Below are 23253 nucleotides of genomic sequence, written 5' to 3'. Positions count from 1 at the left end.
TCTTCTTGTCGCCTACGCATGCGGCTTTAGTCTCTGCTCCTGACATCGTTCATAACAACTCCGCTAGATAGCGCACAGGAACATTATTTCCACAACTTAGCAACGATCGCAATATACTCTATTCAGATGCTTTTACTTAGTTGTTTAACTGTATATCTGTCGGTTGCGTCTACCCGAGAAGCCTAGGTAGAAAATTCTATGTTACCTCACAGGTATCTATGACCAGATTTTCTATGTGCTTCCGTTAAAGGCATGCCACACTCAAACATAGTTCGCCCATGTGATCTTGATCTCTCTCTTTCTAATTTTCGTTCGACAACTAGCTTATTGGAACCCAAGCTACTCGTATATAAAACAATATAGATTTAATGAATAAGTGAAACTATATTAAAATAGCTATAATTGTATTTAAAAAAAATTATTAGCTTCTTGTACTCCTATCTTTGTGAAGGATAGGGCCGCTTTTTATCTTTTAATATTTTATTTCCATACTCTACTATCTTTATTCACGTGATCTATCTTTCTTCTAATTACATTCTACAATTTATTTCTTTCTTCCTATTTTTTTATTGAATCAGGCGCTACCCTGCGGAAGTCCATCCTAAGTAAGAAAAGGACCAATATTTAGCCACTTCCGCACATGCAGTGGTAGTCGTGCAACAAAGTGCTCCGCCCGCCAGCCCGCTGATAAATGCGTATGCGGCAAACAATGCGAATCACACAACTGCCACCGCCAAATTACTCAACACGCGTTTCACCCCTCCACGGGGCATCTTCAGGGGCCATGCTATGCATGGCTTTCTTTCTTCCGTTCATTCATCACCTCACTTCCTTCGCCTAGTTCCTTTATATCACAGGTTTTGTTATCTCATTTATCAACATAGTATATACTTATTTACAATTTTACATTTTTAGTTTACCTATGTTTATAATATATCACAGAATTATTGATTATTTATTTAATTGGTTTAACTATTCATTTATTTATTTTCTATCGACCTGTATCTGTTTTGTACATTTTCATTACCTACTACACTGTCCACTTGCATCAATCTAGGAACGCTTGCCTGTCGTTGTTATCTGTCGTGAGGCATTGGTGTCCTCACTTATATTTTTACTTAACCTGCTTTGGGAATCGTACCGAAGTCCTCCGAGTCCTCTGACAGTTGGTCACCAGATGCATCACGATATGGTCCACGCCCGGTTCACAGAGACACAACCGTGCTCCGTGAAGAACTGAACCAAGACTGCGTGTAGTTCCGAGAAGAATTTCCGCGTTGTCAATGCCGTGGTTCCTTCCATATACCTCCTCACGATTAGAATGTGAAAGAAGATAGAGATTGAGAAAGACGGAAGGAAATTTTAATATTTAATGGAAACAGGCGTTACCTTGCGGAAGTCGATCCTAAGTAAGAAAAGGACCAATATTTAGCCACTTTCGCACATGCAGTGGTAGTCGTGCAACAAAGTGCACCGCCCGCCAGCCCGCTAACAAATGCGCATGCGGCAAACAATGCGAACTACACAAATGCCACCGTTAAATCACTCAACACGTGTTTCACCCCTCCACGGGGCATCTTCAGGAGTTATATTACACCGATTAGTGCCAAACACAGAGTCCGCGAGGTAACGCCTGATTCCATTAAACACTGCGATCGATTATGATATATCCACTCATTGAAAATTAGAAAAATCACTATAAATATATATGATTATGGGTGGATCGTAATGATGTGTTTTTTCAGGTGTCAGCGTGGGTGACGGAGCTGGTGCTTGGAGCGACGGGTGAAGAGAGAAAGGCTACGCTGGCGTGTTTGCTGCGGGTGGCCCTCACCTGCTGGAACATCGGGAACTTCAACGGTGCAATGGAGATCGTGGCAGGACTAAAGTGAGTGCAATTGTTTTATTTTCTTACAACGTAATCTTTTAGGAGAGAGGCAGTGGAATCTCGTAAATCTTCACGGATCACTCTGACTTTTGGGGCATGATAATGTTTGTACAAAACAAATACTAAAGATATAGCACACTAAAAAAGAAGATTTAAATGGAGATGGGCGGCGAGTGTGATAGAAATAGCAGATGGTACCCCATGGAAGGTAAAAGTAAGAGAGGCAGACAATAAAACATATTTAATGGAATTAGGCGTTTTTTTTTTTTTTTTAATGACCCCCGCTATTGGGGGCCTCTCGTACCCCTATCTGATTTTTAGGACAGGGACCTTTTTTTACAAATATTTTTTCACAAAGTTTTTTATTTCCATAATCATCTGTCATTCATCTTATTATCTATTATTCTTTTCTCTCTATCATGTTATATTTCTTTTCTTTTATGCCCTTTTACTCTACTCTTCTTTCTTTCATCCTCTTATTTTGTTTTACAAATCTTATTTACTAGGTATGTTATCGCAGTTGTTTACTTATAGTTATTATTTATTTTACTTCAGTCTTTTTTGTTTTCTTTTACCTAGTTTTGTTTTTTTGTATTGCTTGTGTTATTATTGTTTTGCAGTACTTGAGGAATTCGTTCCTAGTTACACTTTCGCCTATCAGGGAGGCTATTAACTCCTCCCTGATTTGAACCCCAGACCGGCACTCGAAGCCGAACCGGAGTCCCCCGAATGCGGGACACCGGGCCACAAGGTGGATCACGGTCTGGTCCACGCCCGGTTCACAGAAGCACGAGGGGTCCTCCTTGAGCTTAAACCTATGAAGGTACTCAGAGAACCCCCCGTGCCCCGTGAAGAGCTGGGCCGAGACCGCGTCCACCTCGATGCTGCGGAGCACGCGGTAGGCTGAGACGGCGTCCGGGAAAAACATCCTCGTTACCGAAGCCGTCGTTCCTTCCACATACCTCCTGTTCCATTCGTCGAGCGACTCCAGTCTCAGTTGCCGCTTGACGAATGAAACAGGGCATCTCTCGTACTCTGGTCGTCTTTTACTCTTCAGGGCCGCTTCCTTGGCCAGCTGGTCCGCCCTCTCGTTCCCCTCCATCCCCGCGTGCGCTTTCACCCAGAACAACCTTACATCCTTCCCTTTTTCTCTCGCTTTCATTACATTCTCCTTCACTCTTACCGCTAAGGGATAGAGGGTGTCCGATCTTGCGACAGTTTCGAGAGCGGACCGCGAGTCGCTCAGTACGGCGCAGACTTGCGCCGACTCGCCGGCCGCGTACCCTGTTGCCTCAGCTAGAGCCAGCAGCTCTGCCTGGTATACGGTGCAGAAGTTGCCCAACTTGAGTTTCTTTGTGTATGACTCTACGGCGCCCCGCTTGACGCAGAACGCCGCACCCACCTTATCCTCTATGCGGCTGCCGTCGGTATAAATTACCAGATCGGCAGCCGCGGTGGCAAGTCGGACTTCCTCCGCACTATCCCCCAGACAGGAGAACTCCACTCCAACTTGACCAGACGGGTGTGGTAGTCTCAGGTAGCTGACCGGTACCTCCAGGTCTCGGTCCTTTACCACCTGCCGGGAATGACCCTTTCTTATTTCAAATAAGCGGGCTGCTTCTTGGACCCGAAGGTCCAGGGGAAGCAACCCGGCAAGTATAAGGGCCGAGTGCAGGGACGCGGTCCTGTGGGTCCTCGCAATCTTCTGCGCGAAGCCCCGCTGGACCGCGTCCAACTGCCTGCGGACCAGCAGCTTCCTAGCCGCCGGCGCCCATGCACTCGCTGCATACAAAATCGTCGGCTCCAGCACCGCCAGATACATCGCTCTGATCACCTCCGAGTTCAGACCCCAAGATACCTTCGCAGCCCTGCACAGCTGACGATAGAGGCCCTGTGCCTTCTTGCTCACGTTCTTCACGTGACTGTTGAACGTGAGCCTATCGTGGAATTAGGCGTTACCTTGCGGAAGTCCATCCTAAGTAAAAAAAGGGCCAATATTTAGCTACTTCCGCACATGCAGTGGTAGTCGTGCAACAAAGTGCACTGCCCGTCAGCCCGATGATAAATGCGAATCACACAACTGCCATCGCCAAATCACTCAACACGTGTTTCACTCAAAGAGTGTTTAATTCGCATTGTTTGCCGCATACGCATTTATTAACGGGCTGGCGGGCGGTTCACTTTGTTGCACGACTACGACTGCATTTGCGGAAAACAATAAAAAGATGTGCTGACATCAAGTGGCAGTAGTCATCTGGTACAGATTGGCTCAAATCATGCGGCATCATCGCTTTCTTTAAGGAATAAGACCCGCCACACTTTCTTTCGGTTTTGTTACTCGTACAAGGTGACAAAGAGAAGAGACAATCGGCTAATTTCGGCTTCGTAAAGCACTATCTCTGTCCCACACTACCTATGTAACGTTTTAGAAAATGACAAAGTTTTAACAGTATTGTATAAAATAACAAAAAAATTAAATATTGTAATAAATAAAAATAAAAAACAGTCAATTGGAAATGTAAATAATTAAAATTTGAAGAAATGTGGCGAAGTATGGGAGCCGATGCTTGTGTGTAATATAAATGAATGGTGTGAGAATGATAGAGAATGTGAAGGGTAAAAGGGGAAAGAGAAGGAAAAGTTGTAAAGGATGAAAGAGAAAATTGTGAAGGATGAGAGAAGGAAGATAGAAATAAATTTTGAATGATGAAAGAGAGAAGTCGTGAAGAATCAAAAAGGAAAGAAAAGAGAGAGATTGTGAATGGTGAAAAAAGTAAGAAAGAGAGAAATTGTGAAGGATGAAAACGGGAAGAAAGAGAGAAATTATGTAGAATGAGAGAGAGGGGGTGAAAATAAGAAAGTTTGTAAAAGAAATAAGATAGAATAACAAGAGTCCTCTAATAACAGGGGCCATAGAAACATGTTGGCTAAAAACAGAATGGAATAGTTTTTAGAAGATCGTTTATAGAAGGCGTTTGCCGACTTACAAACAGATCATCCAAAAAAATTAAACTATAAAGTATAAGGTAAGCATAGATTTTTATTTTAATTATTAAGCTCATGAAGAGCTGAACCAAGACCGCGTCCGCCCCGATGCTGCGGATCGTGCGTTAGGCTGCAGATTTATATATAAAACATTAAAAAAGCAAGGTTTAATGATAATAATTTGATAGCTGACACAAAGTAATCAAAAAGTTATTTGTTAATTCAAACAAAATTACAAGATTTCAGTCGAAAACAAATCATATTTTCACGACGACACAATCAAGTTAAAAGCATTCATCTTAAGTTAGCTCTTCGAAAATTTCACTAAACTTGAAAATCTATGTAAGAACACTTTGGACGCTTGCCGCACTGCCATTCGAGATAGAGTGGCTCAAACTTTGCGAGGGATTTACATCATTAGAATATAATTAGTGGGAGCTTTGAAAAGGGAGAACGAAAGAAATTTTTAATACTTTTATACGCAACCGTTCAATTTCACAATACACTGCCTTGTAATGTAAACATTATTATGTTATAATTATAAAATGCTTCACTATTATCACTACAAATAACATTTTTTTTAATTATTCGTATTAGTTTCTTTTTTATTTTTTGGTTCCAAGTACAATATCCTCTATTGTAATATAAGTATGAAAACACACACATATATATATATATATATATATATATATATATATATAATACTGTGATCAAAAATTAAAGTAAATTTATATACACCATGTAAACTCTTATGCATTCTTCCAAATCAATTTCATCACCTTCAAAGTAATCACCGTCCGATAAAACGCACTTTTGTCAACGCTTTTTCCAGTCCTTAAAAAAGTCGAATAGTCTTTTTCCGATATAGCCTTCAAAACTTTCTTCAATTCGGTTTTTATCTTCTCAGTTGTATCAAAACTGCATCACCGCATAGCCCTTTTGAATTTTCTAAATAGCCTGAAGTCTCACAGAACCAAACAAGTAAATACTGTGGTTGCGAAGCGATATTGGTCGAGTTTTTGACGCTTTATTTTTAATTGAGTCATTTTAGAACCAATCGTTACTTGACGCGTTTGACAAATATAATTAAACTTTTTGACACACATACGCTTAGCAAGTGTTAGAGATATTCCTCCTATTTAGGAAAATACATTTCCCGAGAGTTTTAAATAACAATTTCACGTTACTTTTTGATCACAGAGTACTCCTATATAATAACAGTAATATTCTATCTTGCCTATAAAAACTGACCATGTGTTGGATAACTATAAAGAAGGCTTCTGTTAACAGTGAAAATATTCACGGCTGATTATAATTTTAGTATTGTACAACTAAAGTTTATGTCGACACTTATATATTAGTTTATAAGATGGAGAAAAATAAGGAAGAATTCACATCGTGAAGGAAGGAAGATTGAGAAGAGATAAGAGTGAAGCCTGCAGGGGTTTCTTTCGGCCTTCAGCTGTTTAAAGCCTGTAGGCCGGCGGAAACTACTTGCTGGATTCATTCTCAAGCAACAGAATGAAGAAGAAAGAAGAAAGAAGGAGATCGTTAATTTATTCAATTATTCATATTTTATCAAAAACAATATATTATTTCTATGTATAGCTTATTTGTCAGCAAAAATAGTCGAATCTTTTATACCTACTGTCCAACTACCTTTATTTTTTATTTTAATGCGAGAAGCCAGTGATATCTGACAGTACAGTCTACAGTGTGCGTGTAAAAATAAATGTAAATAGTAAAAGGTAAAGCAAAATTAAATGTAAATAGAACAAAATGTGTAAAAAAGATAACAAAAGATAAAGAAATATATAATTGGGGAACGTGGTAAGGTATGAAAGGTTCGAATAAAAAACGAAATTAAATGTAAGTAGAACAAAATGTGTAAAAATATTAAAAGGATTGAAAGGAATGAAAGGATCGAATAAAAAGTAAAGGTAGAAGTAATGTAGAAAGAAAGTAAAAGTACGAAATAACATAAGATGAATAAAAGAAGAGCGCGGAAATAAAATCATTATAAGACAAACTTATTAAAAGAAAATAAAAGTCCCTGTTCCAAAAATAAGTTAGGGGTATGCAAGGCTCCCAGTAGCAGGTGTCATGTAAAAAAGAAGTTTACAGTGATAAGAAAATAATTAATTTTTAAAGTGTAGTGTTTTAATTTTGAAAACCTTTATTACCTTATTTATTAACTGTCATCAAATAAACTATTCATTCATCCTGTTATTCTTTTACATATATAACCAAACATCCTGTATATATGATAGTGATATATGGATTTTCATTAGAACTTTTTTATATTACTACGTTTTCCACTTCGCGAGGTCCCTGTGACATGAACTGGGTCAAATGTGGATAGAATGCGGCCGGACGTATACAAGCTTCACAAAGTTTTCTACTAACCGCCCTTCGGGGTCCCTGTCTAATTTATGACCCTCAATAAAGTCCGCCGAATAAAGCCTCCCATGCGACGAAAGAAAGTACATTGAAATTTTATTTAAGTTTTTGAGTGGTTTATTTTACAAATTTATCTGTAATGATGATTACCTAAAGATTTAGGAATATTTAATGGAATCAGGCGATAGCTTGCAGAAGTCCATTTTAAGTAAGAAAAGGACCAATATTTAGCCACTTCCACACATGCAGTGGTAGTCGTGCAATAAAGTGCACCGCCCGCCAGAGTCAACTCTATATTTGGCACTAATCGGTGTAATATAACTCATGAAGATGCTCCGTGGAGGGGTGAAACACGTGTTGAGTGATTTGGCGGTGGCAGTTGTGTGATTCGCAATGTTTGCCGCATACGCATTTATCAGCGGGCTGGCGAGCGGTGCACTTTGTTGCACGACTACCACTGCATGTGCGGAAGTGGCTAAATATTGGTCCTTTTCTGATTTAGGAATACACTCGTCTTTTTAGGTATATGATATAGCCTTGGAGCACATCACTCGTAGCAGATCATTGAAGGCTTTGATCTTTACCATGAATCAGTAGCACCTTATACTTTATTTTCGAAGACTGTTACAATTTCATTGAAGTCAGAACTCAAGTGTCGAGCCAAAACTTATTCCATACCCTTAAATTACTACTTAAAAACTAATTACGCCTCCTGGCGTGTGTTGCGTAGTTCTGCATTGCCGTTGACCCTACTCCCACTCTTAATTGCTTATCCTGGTGAACATTTTGGCGGCTTCCTTCCTGTGGGCCCTCTTACTTAGGTGTGTCACGGCACTTTGTACAACACTTAGGTGCCTTCCCGAGTTTTTTGGGTGCCGTCCCATGATTCCTTTCGGGCACAGTGTGTCTCGGTCAAGTGTTTTTTTTGGTATTTCCGCCACTCGGACCTTCAGATAGATCGGTTGGTGTACGACGTCTTGAAAGTGTATTCTTGATGCCTCTCCGAAGTACTTAGTCTTGGTCAGGAGGTTCAGATCGCTCTGGATGTTGGCGTTTATCTAGTAATGCTCCGCTTCGGTTGCTTTCAAGATGAAAGGGTTCTGAAACACTTTCAGGTGGTTCAATTTGCCGTCTCCAACGACACAGTAAAAGTCGCAACATACGCTAGATACGGGCAGCGTTATATATTGTGGCAAATTTTTGTAAAACATAGGCCTAGCAATGGGCAAGTATAAGTTCACGTGATGATAATGATAAGAATATTAACAACTAAAAACCTTTTTATCCGAAGAACCTGAAATTCTGTTTTCAGACCTCGATTACTTCCGATATCAATTTTCGCCCAACCCTGGGCATCTGATTTCGATCACCTGTAGAACCTCTGTATCATCACAATAAACACATGGAGATATCTAAAATATTTGTTTACAAATATATCTCGCAACTCGTTCAGAAACAAAATTAAGTTTGATATGTAAACATATAGCTGAATCTATGTTGAATTATATTTATTCTCTTTTTGAATTAGCATTTAGCTCGTTAAGAGTGATTTGTTATAACGGTTCGCGGTGAGGCTTTGGAATAAAATAGCTTAAGTCACTTTTACATTTGTAATGAAAAATAACGATTATAGCAGTCAAAATAGCACAAAGCTTTTTACATATTTTATAAAGTTATTATTAGTATCGAAATAAATACAAATATATGCTTTTTAAAGTTGTTTTTCATTAGCAAATTAACTAATGAGGAATATTACATATATATTTATACACAAATAATTTTTTTGTTTGGTCTGAAAAATTTGAATTTTTCTATTATCAATATTTATAAGTAAATATGCAAGTATTAAAATACAATCGTTTGTTTTTACATCCTTCTAAAGGTTAAACCTATAGAAAATTATATTTATTCTTTTTTAAATTAGCATTTAACTCATTTAGAATGATTTGTTATAACGTGGTTCAAAATAGCTTAAATCAAGGTTGAATTTGCTAATGGAAAATAGCAGTTATCGTCGTCAAGCTATTATAATAAATAAACATAAATGTACTTTTAAAAATAAGAAAATTCTGGAAACCTCTTAAGGAAAACATAATTAGGATTTTATATTCTTAATATTAATATAATAATCAAAAGTAATTATAATTATTTTATTGTAAATGTTATTTTTCATTAGGAAATAGCTACGATATAAGCTATTTTAAATCAAAGTAATATAGCGGAATATTTTATATTAAATGTTTTCCTTCAGCGTTTTTCTCATCAACATATATAAAGAAATATGCAAGTTTTAATGTACAGATTTTTTGCACATCCTGCTAAATGCTAAATCTACATTGTTGAATATATTCTTTTTTAAATAGCATTTAGCTCGTTAAGATTGATGGTTTGCGAAGTTGGTTAAAAATAGCTTAAGCTAATATTTTGTTTGCAAATTAATAACGTTAATAGCAGACAAGCTTTGTACATTTTTAACAATCTAATAATTATTTTTTATATAGATTTTTAAATTAACCTTTTAAAGTAGGGAATGTTAAACTTTAGTAATATATCCCTACAGGCTTTGGCGAAATTTCGCGTGTTCAAAACTATATTTATATATAATTACAAATAAATTATATAAAATATGTTAAAGTGTCTTAAAAACTTTTTTAATATTTATAAAATTACTAGTCAATTTCTAATTAAACGGTTTTATTTAGTTCGACCCGTACGGAATTTATTTGGATCAAAATTAAAAATTTAAATTTAAGCACCTTCCCGTTGTCAGATTGATCTGAAATTTGGTACACACATTTAATTTAGATGACAATACAATATAATAAAATCAATAACATTATAAATCTAAGATGGCCGCCGATACAAAATGGCGGATTACGTATTTTTCCTTAACCCCCACAATATGGGTATCAAATGAAAGGGCTACACTAGTAAAACATGATGATTATGTCAAAATTTAAAATTCAAGATGGACGCCTATCCAATATGGCGGACTAGGTGCATATTTTTCCACAACCACCACAATATGGGTATCAAAAAACCGTTTAACTTAAATGTTTTTTAAGTGTATTTATTTACTAGACAGAGACAAATCCGATCCAAGTCAGTTTGTTGTTTTTTTATTTTCGTATTTACAGTTAATTATTATACCTTATTTTTTATTAGTATATATGATATATGCATACATATATGTTTTGTATATATGTACACGTTAACTACCTGTTATTTATACTTCTAGTTCAATACTATGGTTGTCTGTAAGAGATTGCCTCGTGTAAAACCGCCCATTGTACTTTTTTGTTTATTATTATGAAACTATTTAAATATATCCTAGTGTGTACAAGAAAGAATATTAAATTATATTGAATACAATAGTATTTGTTGCTATACTAACATCAACCTCTTTTTTTTATTTAGCCAAAATCAGGTTTCGGTATAATAATAATAAGGCTTCATTTCATTTCATGCAAATGACTTAAAAATTAGTAATTTTAAATAATAGTTTAGTGATTCTGTATTAAACTTATATGGAACCCCTCATGGTAAAAGCCTCCTGCAAAGCTTTCCATTTTACTTTTCTTTTCTTTTCTTTTCGTTATCTTTTTTACTTTTATTTTCGTTATCTTTTTTCGTTTTCTTTTTTACTTTTCTTTTCGTTATCTTTGGTAACTTGGAGCCACCCGTGATCTGCCGTAGCCAAGATCTGGTCAGCCCATCTGGCATTAGGTCTACCTCTCGCTTTGGTACCTCGTGGTCCCGTCCATTTTAAAACCCTTTGTGTCCACCTGTTATCAGCGAACATCGCCACGTGACTACCGGAGCTGGGCAGGGTCAGTCTGTTAATTTAAAATAACAGCTATCGCAGTCTTAATAACGCAATAGCTGTATTTATATTTTCAAGACTAATATAAGAATCGAAATAAATACCAATCACTTTTAATATAAAATTAACTTTCCCTTATCAAGTAAAGTAAAATACGGTGACAGTGTTTTTAAACGGTTTTATTTAGTTCGACCCGTACGGAATTTGTATGGAATATTTGGGTCAAAATGAGAAATTGAAATTTAAGCACCTTCCCGTTGTCAGATTGATCTGAATTTTGGTACACATATTAAATTTAGATGACAATACAATATAATAAAATCAATAACATTATAAATCTAAGATGGCCGCAAATACATAATGGCTGATTACATATTTTTCCTTAGCCCCCTCAATATGGGTATCAAATGAAAGGGCTACACTAGTAAAACACGATGATTATGTCAAAATTTAAAATTAAAGATAAAAGAACGCCGGTCCAATAAGGCGGACTAGGTACATATTTTTCCTCGACCACCATAATATGGGTATCAAAAAACTGTTTAACTTAAAAGTTTTTTAAACGTATTTATTTGTATTCAAAATTATATATTTGCTCTATAAAAATATCAATTTCCTTGAAAAAATTTCCTTTAGAATTTTCTCTTTATCAAGTCAAAATATTAAAATAAATACGCATAGTAAAACCAACGTTTTCGCGTATCCTGCTAAAAGCTATTTCAACATTGTTTTGGATTAAATCTTTTTTCCAAAGTAGCATTTACCTAACGAGTTTAACGAAACGTGATGGTTTGCGGGGGATTTGGTTCGAAATAGCTTAAAGCAGGGTTGTGTTATAATGTAAAATAATGGTAATAGCATACAAAATAGCATTTAGGTATTAACACATTTTTACAATTATTTAATTAATGTTTATGTTTATTAATATAATAACTTTGTAATGTGCATTATATTTTAGATTTTTGGTTCTAACAAACATCGATTTTCTAACAATTATTATAGTTTTATTATTATTATTTATTCTTTTTTTTAAAGTAGAATATAGCTCGTCAAGAGTGAGTCGTTATAACATTTTACGGAACTTCGGTTTAAAATAGCTTAAATCTCGGAGTATTTGCTAATGGAAAATAACGATAATAGCAGTAAAAATAGCACAAAGCTTTTTTCATATTTTTCAACGATGTAATTAAAAAAGATTATATCGCATTGAATTGCATTGTTATTTGAACTCATGGATGATGTTTAGTTTAATGTATGTTACCGGTGATGATTTTTGGTAGGGAAATGGTGTTTCACTTGTAACGCTCAACAATCCAAAATTTGTTTTTAAAATTATAAATATGAAGAAATGTTTAATGGTTTTCACTGCGTCATTTTCTTTTTTTACTTTCGCGTGGATTACATTAAAAATGAAAACACAAAAATAAAACAACGTAACCAATGTAAAATGGTTGTATAATATCTGAAGCAGCTAACAATATTACGTACGCATATATAACTCAAGCGAAGTACAGTCGAGTACAATCGTTTTTCCAATTAAAATTGCACAAGGAATGCATTTTCACTTTTTCAATTTCCCCTACAGTGCGTCCTAGGAAGCAATAAAATCACATCCATTGTCTTGGTTATTTCAATTAACGTGTATGAATTGTTGTTAATTACTTTCGTGCGTGATTGTACCTAGACTTCGGTATTGCAAAATGAATCTACTGCCTATAAGCACAAAATACATTTTTCATTAAATCGTGTAATTCCATTTTCGAAATATGTAGCCTTGTGAATAGCTCCGAGATAATTTGTAAGAGAGATATTATCGGAATTTGGATTATGTAATATTCAAGCTGGTTATGCAAGAAGGACTAGAGTACACGTATGAATAAAAGAAAAACGCATATAAATACTCCTTTTTGTAAAAACTTATTACGTTGTATAAAGCTCACTGCGTTCCTATAATCGAACGCCTTATTGTCCTGAATTCTATAAGGCTTGCTCAGACATTTACTTGAATCAACCTCATCTCTACCAAACCCTCTCATAGCGGGTGTTTCTCGCTACTTCCCCCGTACCTCAACAAAGGTCCAGAGACGTCCCTAAGACATACTCCTCACGTAAGAAAAGGATATTTAGCCACTTCCGCACATGCAGTGGTAGTCGTGCAACGAAATGCACCGCCCGCCAGCCCGCTTATAAATGCGTATGCGGCAAACAATGCGAATCACACAACCGCCACCACCAAATTACTCAACACGTGTTTCACCCCTCCACGGGGCATCAAATATTGGTCCTTTTCTTACTTAGGATGGACTTCCGCGAGGTAACGCCTGATTCCATTAAATACTCCTCACGCCCTTCACAGGGTTCCCACCGAACATGCACCACACCACACCCGCTGCAGACACTCACAACACTGCAAAAACTCAGCACCAGCGACCACTTCACCTGCGACACTCTGCACAGGACATCTCGTCATTCACAATAGAACAAAACACTACTCATCACACCACAACGCTCGTTCTTAGGGGGCGGCCGCCCGCTATCTAACCGCGAACAGCATGGGCGAACTAAGGTCGGATCCGGATCCATCCTTTGCTCGCCTGTGGTCCACGCTGCCGTCCCAAGTCACACACAACATCAACACCACACAGCTCTACTCGGGTAGAGCGGTTTACTACGAACGTCATACAACTGGAACGCGTCTGTCCGGCTTCTGTTTTATTTTTAAGTTCACGGACTCTACCGCTCCGTGAACTCAGTTCTGATGAAGCTGTTAAAGCCTCCAGGCTCACAGCATCAACTTCAACCGAGACCAATCTTATTGACCTGCCTGCGTCCTTCAATCAATATTTTTTTTATAACAAAACTTCAAACAAATTTGACTAAAAACACAGTGTCTTGCTAGGAATCCTTTTTTGCCGACTCCTTGTTGATTATAATGTATAAAGTTATACCACTATACTTGTCCGAAGGCAGGACGGTATTTACGTAGGTGTTGCCTCCATTTGTGACAGCAGTGCTACTATCACCTGACTCTAAGCAGGTGATGAAGTTATAAAGCTCACGCGCTTCCTGTACTTCATCAAGAACGCACTTGTAGGAGTGGTCGTGGTACGGTAGCTTCTTGTTCTTCGGTAGCTTCTTGTTCTTCGGTAGCTTCTTGTTCTTCGGTAGCTTCTTGTGCTTCGGTAGTTCGTCGGTTGTATCCTGTTCGTCGATTGCTTCTTGTTCGTCGGTTGCTTCTTGATCTTCAGTTGCTTCTTCCTGTGTTGACCGCACCTCCGCTAGCCCTTATAATGAGCGCGGAGACTCTCAACAGCGCGATGCAGATTTTCGTTGCGTCTACTGTGGCGCCATCTGTCATGTATCTGTTTCACTGCCTCCGCCGCCATGCGATTGACGGTCACGTGGGTAAGAGCTTGGTGTTTGAGTGGCGCGCGATAAGCACGCCACACACTAATGATTTACACCTCGCATCAAACGTAAAATAGGGCACCTATTTTATCCGAATATGTTACCGGAGTAAATCTCATAAGATCTAGTCTAAACTACACCCGGCTGCAGTGTTCGTTTAGTACAGAGTTCCCCAAACTTTTTTGTGTCGTAGACCCCTTGCCATGTTTTTCCGTGTTGGGTAGACCCCCTACTTACCTGATATTGATTTCCTGTAAATTTCTAACTGTAGTGAAGTATAGTGTTAAAAACTTAAAGTGAAAACACATGTTAATTTATACATTAATAATTGAATTTAAAATAAAACTTCTCAAAATCAAATTTTGTATCTGTTATTTAATATATACGTAACATTATATAACCATAAAATAAACTATAAATAAATTAACATAAGTCAATATTTTTAGTGAGAAGGATGAACCTGATACTTTAACAATAAATTATCAACATTTGGCGTCAATTCAATCTGTTTTGATATTATAAGATAGTATGATGTAAGTAAATAGGTACTATCAGTGTATGTGTTGAGATCCACCATCGTGGACCCCCATTTTCATTTCATGGACCCCTAAATTTTTTTTCGCTGACGTAGATCCCTTGCAGGTTGTCATAGACCCTTAGGGGTCGATATAGACCACTTTGGGAATCACTGGTTTAGTCATTACTTCTATGTTTAATTTTATATTTGACAGTAGAGCTTTTGAAAATCGAAAGAATACGCCTAAAAAAGAAAAGAGGTTTTAATTCTTGTCGTTTCAACCCGTAGACGCCCACAGCAAAACATAAGCACCAGTATATTTATTTGATTTTTGATTGTGAACTTATTAAAATTGAATTTACTTGGCACTCGCATATTCACACTACGGCGCTCGTATCTAGGAAACAACTCTACCCGTGTAGAGGTCTGTAATATGATTGTTTATTAAGGCCCCCACTATTAGGAACCTTTCGTAAAACCTACCTTATATACGCAGGGACAATATTTTCAATATTTATTTATACAGACTGTTTTATACTCCACAGTATCTTTCCTGCATATTTCTTTTAAACGCCATATACTCTATCTATCTATTCATACTTTATTTTTCTAACGTACTTCGCCTTCATTGACAGACTTTTACGTTTTTAAACGGATTTATTTAGTTCGACCCGTACGCAATTTATTTGTTTATTTATTTGGGTCACAATTAAAAATTGAAATTTAAGCACCTTCCCGTTGTCAGATTGATCTGAAATTTGGTGCACACATTTAATTTAGATGACCATACAATATAATAAAATCAATAACAGTATAAATCTAAGATGGCCGCTGACACTAAATGGCGGATTACATATTTTTCCTTAACCTCCTCAATATGGGTATCAAATGAAAGGGCTACACTAGTAAAACACGATGATTATGTCAAAATTTAAAATTCAAGATGGACGCCGTTCCAATATGGCGGACTAGGTACATATTTTTCCACAACCACCACAATATGGATATCAAAAAACCGTTTAACTTAAAAGTTTTTTAAATGTATTTGTTTATTTTCGTTTAATTTTTATTCATTTATTTTTCATTTTTACAATATTTTATTTACATTTTTATAGTGTTATTGTTGTATTTGCCTGAATTTGTAAAATTTATTACATAGTGTTTTAGATATATACCACGGGAGTATATTGTAAAGTCGTATACAAGTCAGCTTGTATTAAGATGATTAAAGAAGGCTTTATAGGCGCTTAAATCTTCGATCATTTTAACAATATAAGTAGTAAGGTAAAACCGAAAACCGAGTACATATCAATTATTTAATGGAATCAGGCGTTACCTTGCGGAAGTCCATCCTAAGTAAGAAAAGGACCAATATATAGCCACTTCCGCATATGCAGTGGTAGTCGTGCAACAAAGTACACCGCCCGCCAGCCCGCTGCTAAATGAATATGCGGCAAATAATGCGAATTACACAACCGCCACCGCCAAATCACTCAACACGTGTTTCACCCCTCCATCCCTCCACTCCCTCCTCCTTTGTTAAGTTACACCGATTATTGTTAAACACAGAGTGTTTGGCAATAATCGGTGTAACATAACTCCTGGAGATGCCCCGTGGAGGGGTGAAACAGCTAAATATTGGTCCTTTTCTTACTTACATATCAATTTGTTATAACAATACGTCAGGCAAAGCATCTGTGGTTGATTTTCTCTAATTCCGTCCAGAAGAAGAAGAAGAAAAGAAGAAGCTGTAAAAGACAAAAAGGTTAACAGTGGCCACTAGCTCGGAAGGCTGCTCTGCTATCAGATGGTCAGAAACTCAACAATTGCTCTATACAAATAAAATTTTAAAATTTTAGATATATCAATTGAACACTATTTAATACTATAATAAGATTTATTTAATTATATATTTTTATTTTTAATTTATAAATAAGGAAATAAAAAATCTGAAATAACTTGTTTAAAGTTTAAATACATTTTTTATTTTAAACAAATCATTATTACTATTATTTTTTATTACAAACAAATTATTATTGCTATTAAAATGTATCAAATTCTATACTTGATTCAAGGATAGTACACGAAACATTACATACCTGAGGATATACTCAAGAGATTTGATAAATATTTATATGAGCCAATTTTTCTTGTAGCAGTAACATCCTATGTTTGTTGGAGTCAGTTTTTTTGTCCCGCTATTGGGGACCTCTTGTTCCAAATTCAAATTGTTCATTTTCTTTTTATTATTTTCATACTCTTCTTCCATTCTTCACAATCTCTATCATTCTGTTCTTCATTCCATAATTCAGTCCAAATTACAATTTAAATATATCACAGGTGTTTAGTTAATTTTATGTCTTATACCTATATATCACAGTTCTCTTGTTTCTCTTATTTTCAAGTTTAGTATTTACATATTTAATTTATTTCTATTATAATTAGTTCTAATATACATTTTTGTTTTGCACTGTTTATTTTATCATCTGTTCCTTTTTATTGCTGTTTTGGCTACTGTTCTGCAGAAGTTGAGGAAGGTTTTTCTGCCTTCTCTTTCTATCAGTATATGCTGCCTTCTCTCTCTATAAGTAATGGAGGGAATAGTGGCCTCTTTGAGTCACGTTTAACATGCATAAACTTTATTGTACACCATAGATAGTATAATAACTAATTTTTTTTATATAGATGTTTAAATACTACAGAAGGAGAACATTAGTTAAATAGAGAACATACCCGCCCTTTTAATCGTTATAGCCGAATAGTTTAAATTTTAAATAAATAATAGAAACTACAAAGTTAAATACAAATATGTTATACTATAAAGTAGTAACGTATTTTTTAACAGTTAAAATAAATGTGTATTACGAAAGTTATATTATTTATTTATTTATACTTTATTGCACACCGAAACAATACATAAAAAATAAAAGGAAATGTAACAAAATAATATTGATAATAACTTTAAAAAAGTAACATTTTATTTAGAGGTACAAGAGGCGATATTATCACTGTAATGAAGGAGAGGGCAGTTTAGGGTGTACATACATACATTACTATATATATAGTATACTATATATATAATATACATGCGCTAATTTTCCGAGAATCGATTCATCTATTTTGATCAAAAATTTTGACATTTTTGAAAGAACACAAAATAATAAAATAATTCATACACATTGAAATTCCAAAATCGTATACGATGAAGTCAATTTCATTTGTAAAAGTATTCAGACAGGGAGCATAAATCGAGTCATATCGATATTAGCAGGCCCTAGCCAATATCACGACAAAGATAGTGTCACCACAAGATAAACATAATTTTCAGGACATACATTATAATTTACTGTTTCTGTTGTTAAAAATCAAACATATCACTATTATTTCGAAATATTGATGTGAATAACCCTTAATTTCCAATAACGAAAACTTTGAATATGCCACTGTATTACACCAACCTCGGACTACACTACCCAATTCCTTGTACAATACTTATATTTAAAAAATGTATTAATAAAAATAGTAAAATATCATCAAATAAAATTGTGATAAACCCAATACCTGTGATACTTGAGTAGATAGGTGATGAATTAAAGGTGATTAAATCGTAAGATCAAAGAATGGATGCGTGACAAAGATAATGTGAATTATGTTAGAAGAATTAATGAACAGTTTTAAGAAGAACAAAAGAAGAGAAAATAAATAACAGAAGAACGTGAAAACTTCGTTACACAAGATATGGGAGTGCAAGATGTATATGTAATAATATTTTAGTGACTTTGGAATTGTCTCCAAGGATAGAATGCCTCAGTACATTGTAACACCGCCTATTATATTAGATTTATATTTATGACAAGGAATGTTTACACTTACAATAGACAAACATATATTATTTACAATTATATTATGTTATACAACTGTAAACTTTAATTAAATTTATTTTCAATCTTTAAAAAAAAAAGAATAAATAATTAATTTAAATATCATCTGTCCGTCACATTGTTTTGGTCACCCCACAATCCAATAGCTTTATGAAGGGAGCGAGCTACAAATGCAAGATAGGGAGCCGGGACACGCGCCACTCGTCCCTAAAGCACTGTCTACGAAGTACTACGGCGTAGCAATATTCGTAGCATCGGCGTAGCATAGTATTTTTATTTTACTGTATAAACCAAGTTGTTTAATTTATTATATATTAGCGAGTATTTTCAAATACACACTTAGGAACATTAATACAGCCATTTACTAAATAAAGGCATCACGGAAGGCTTTACATATATTTTAAATTCGTTACTGTCTGATCTATACTGAGTAATTAGTTACAGATGTAATGTATCCGGCTATAAATATTGCACATCGACCTTTAGAAAGAGACAACCGGTTAATTTCGGCTTTGTAGAGCGTTACATCTCAGAATTACCCTAACTGGTGGCTAAATAAATTAAAAGATAAAATAGAAGATTAATAGAATAAAATAAAATTAATAAAACTCTACATCTCCCTTGTTAGTTCAAACTATGCTAGGGCTAAGTTAATTATATATATATTATAATACATGCAAAAAAGACAGTTACGTTATTCGACTTTTGAAGACACTTGATGTGCATTTTATTTATATATATATATATCTACATATATGTGTGTGTGTGTGTGTCTCTGTTAGTTTAACTTAATAAAGTCATTCGTTGAGAGCTTGTATATTCGTTTAGTTGATTAAATGCCAGTACTTGTTTATGTTACTTGTTGTTATGTTAGTTGTGTGTATTTGTATTTAAATTACCCGTCTTCTATTTAAGCAATTGTCAAATAGCGTTTCTGTGTTAACGGTTACAACACTGTAAACCAGGGGTGCGCAACCTTTTTAATCAACAAGTCAAAATACATTTAAAAATTCTTTAGCGGTCCTCACATATATACATTAATAATTTACAAAACATTATTCATAATAAACATTACAATTAAAAAAGTATACATTACACGCAGAAATTTTTAATTCAAAATGAAAAATTAAACAAGAAAATTGAAATTATTTAAAATAAGTACACCAATTCCTCACTTTGCGTCGTGGTTACGTTTCAAAAAAGCACGACGCAAATTGAAACGCCGCAAAGTGAATTAAGATTTTCTATAGCAAACTATGTAAACATCGAAGATAGGTTCCAGGGTCACATATAAATACAAATTTTTAAAAAGAAAATACTAACAAAAAATACTACTTTTTAAAAAGACAATTGAACAAAGTAAACATTTAAAAAACAAAAATAATATAACTCTCCAAATAAATAAATTGGAATAATATTTACATATTTTGTAATCAGAAACAACACGTAAAAATGAATATAACTTTGTTATTCTCTTTTTAAAAAAAACAAAACACACTACATTCCAACACACTACGTAATTGAAACAGAACTCTAAAATTAGCAAAACAAAGTGAAAATAAAACTTTATTCAAATTGCGTTAATTTTTAGTCAGAAAGGGAATCCCCGAGTTTTCATTGCATGGCGCAATTAAAAACAAAAGTGTTGCCATCTTTAAGGAAAAAATTTTTTTTTTTTCAAAAAAAAGTAAAGACTCTAAACCAAAACAACGCAACCTCTAAAATCTAACGAAGCACAGTGAAAATTAGTACTAATTAAGCAGCGACGCAACTTCGAAAAAAACGCAAAACGAAACGACGCAAAGCGAGGTATTGGGTTATTGAGAAGTTTGGCACTGTTTTGATACAAGCTGATTGATATAAGTCGAAATCGATGTGGTAACTACATACACAGCTTTCTAATCGTGCATCCCTCAGTCATGATCGATAGTCATTTTTGATTACCTGTTTCGGTTTAGCATGTAGCACCATCATTTAGAAATTAATTTTATAAAAATACATTGATAACAGAAAATATATAAAATAAATTCCGCGAATGACCCGCGGGCCGCGTGTTGGTCACCCCTGCTCTAATGTTTTCAGAGTACATAACACATCTCGGGAATTATGTGTTGCCAGGCTATTTTAATGTTTATGTAATATATAGTTTCTTTCGCCTCTTCTACTCAGGTCTTTATCATCAATCATCCGAACAGGTGATAGACACAAAATGACTTTAATAAAAGAAAGAACTAATCTTGTTGAATACGGTCCAGTGTAAAATACAGTACCCGGCGATAAAGATTGCACATCGACCTTCGGAAAGAGACATTCGGCTAATTTCGGTTTCGTAGAGCGTTATCTCTGTCACACGAAATACAACGACTTACAAAACGTCACATAGGTAGTGTGGGATAGAGATAGTGCTCTACGAAACCGATATTAGACGATTGTCTCTTTCTAAAGGTCGATGTAACACGAAATACAAAGACTGACAAAACATCACATAGGTAGTGTGGGACAGAGATAGCGCTCTACGAAGCCGATATAGCAGATTGTCACTTTCTAAAAATCGATGTACAATATTTGACTGTGTATAAATATCGGTGAAAAAAATATTACATTTCAACAGCATTATAAAAAGAGATATTTATATGTTACACTTTGTTGGTTACACAGAAAGTGTAACAAAGGGCGGATTTGAAGGGGATTTTTCATCTGTCGACTCTGTGACAAATGAGAGGTTGATGTTGGCTTATAAATGATACATAAAACTTAATATATACATATAAACGTGATGTTGTACTGGTAAAGATGTTTTATAAAGTTTTTATTATTAAATATTTGGTATTTTCTAGTAATTGTAATCTTATTTTAAATAAAAAAATATATTTAATAAGTTCATAAGACAAATTCAAGTTAAAAATCCAGTCACAATATGAAATATTTATTAGTACTAAATGTAAATTAATAATCAACTAACCAATGTTACAAAACTAAGATCACTGTCGTATTTATATTTTTATTTCTCGTGTGAATTGTCGATGGGCGGGCACAACACTCGTTTAATGGCCTTTGGGGCCAAAAGGTTCTCTTGTTGTGACCACAAGACGGTAGAAGCAGCCTTGGTAAGGCTTCTAGTAAGCAGACCATCGCTGGATCCAGGAAACGCAGGAATGATCATCGTAGAGATGTTTGGTGGAGGCATATATCTTGCAGTGGGCTTCCATCAGCTGAAAATAAGAATACGTGAATGAATAAATATATGTAAAGCCAGTTTATCAGCGGAAACCTTTAAAACTTTGACAAACTATTTACTGTCATATCTAATAGATTCAGGCGTTTCCTCGCAGAAGTCCATACTAACTAAAAAAGGGATTAATATATTGCTACTTCCGCTATGCAGCAGTAGTCGTGCAATGTTCACCGTCCGCCAGCCCACTGATAAATGCGCGTGCGGCAAACAATGCGAATCACACAACCGCCACCGCCAAATTACTCAACACGTGTTTCAAGGTGTTCTGAGGATGCCCCGTGGTCCCTCCACGATGCTAGTATGCTGAGGCTGCATAACGGTAGTAACTATATGTTAGTCCATTTCTTATATATGTATATATATATATATATATGTATATATATATACTAGATTCAGGCGTTACCTCACGGAAGTCCATCCTAAGTAAGAAAGGGACTAATATATATATAGCTACTGCCGCTATGCAGCAGTAGTCGTGCAATAAACAATGCGAAACACAACTACCACCGTTAATCTACTCTACACATGTTTCAACCCACCACGGGGCATCCACAGGAAATATTAGTCCCTTTCTTATTTATTAACTATCAACCTTAATAAAGTGATTATTAAGAAATATGTTACAATAATTTATTTTAAATATTAGAATGTGATAGGCAAATGACAGATAAATAAATAAGTCAAGGTTGAGGAAAGTCATGATGTGGGTAGGGCAAGACCATGTATGATCAGGCATGTGTGAAGCCTACCTGAAGGCATCTATTGGCTGACATAAACGAAATAACAAATACATTTTTGATTCCAGGTCAAATAAGCTGAAGGCATTCTGGGTCAGTGTGTCAGACGAACCACTACCTGCACTTGACTTTCTCTCTGCTGCTCTACTATCAGCAGAATACGAGAGAGCCCTGGGACGAGCGCTGGCGATGGCTGAATGTCGTCTCATCCCTTTCTTCGGAGCCTTTCTCAGGGAATTAAGGTACTTATTTCATTTATACGCAACAAACACAAACATATATGAAGAGTCTTCGTTCTAATTCTTCAATCAATTCGAATCATCGTATTGTTTTATAAGATGATGCTGGCCCTAAAAGCCTTAAGGCTTGTACAGCTACA

General features: G+C 35.4%; 1 protein-coding gene across 1 annotated transcript in view; it reads left to right on the top strand.

Moving 5' to 3' along the window:
* The window catches only part of LOC137926333 (1-phosphatidylinositol 4,5-bisphosphate phosphodiesterase epsilon-1-like), a 124112-nt gene that overhangs the window by 33430 nt on the left and 67429 nt on the right, over positions 1–23253 (top strand). Inside the window, exons 3-4 of the mRNA XM_068769936.1 lie at positions 1746–1888; positions 22943–23116. Coding sequence (XP_068626037.1) covers positions 1746–1888; positions 22943–23116 — 317 coding nt within the window. The remainder of the gene's footprint in view (positions 1–1745; positions 1889–22942; positions 23117–23253) is intronic.

Source organism: Battus philenor, unplaced genomic scaffold (assembly GCF_028537555.1).
Source record: "Battus philenor isolate CCGP_79_NKW_IND1 unplaced genomic scaffold, ilBatPhil1.0.hap1 SCAF_29, whole genome shotgun sequence".
NCBI lineage: Eukaryota > Metazoa > Arthropoda > Insecta > Lepidoptera > Papilionidae > Battus > Battus philenor.
The sequence above is the reverse complement of the archived record's forward strand: the minus strand, read 5'-3'. Positions and strand labels throughout refer to the sequence as shown.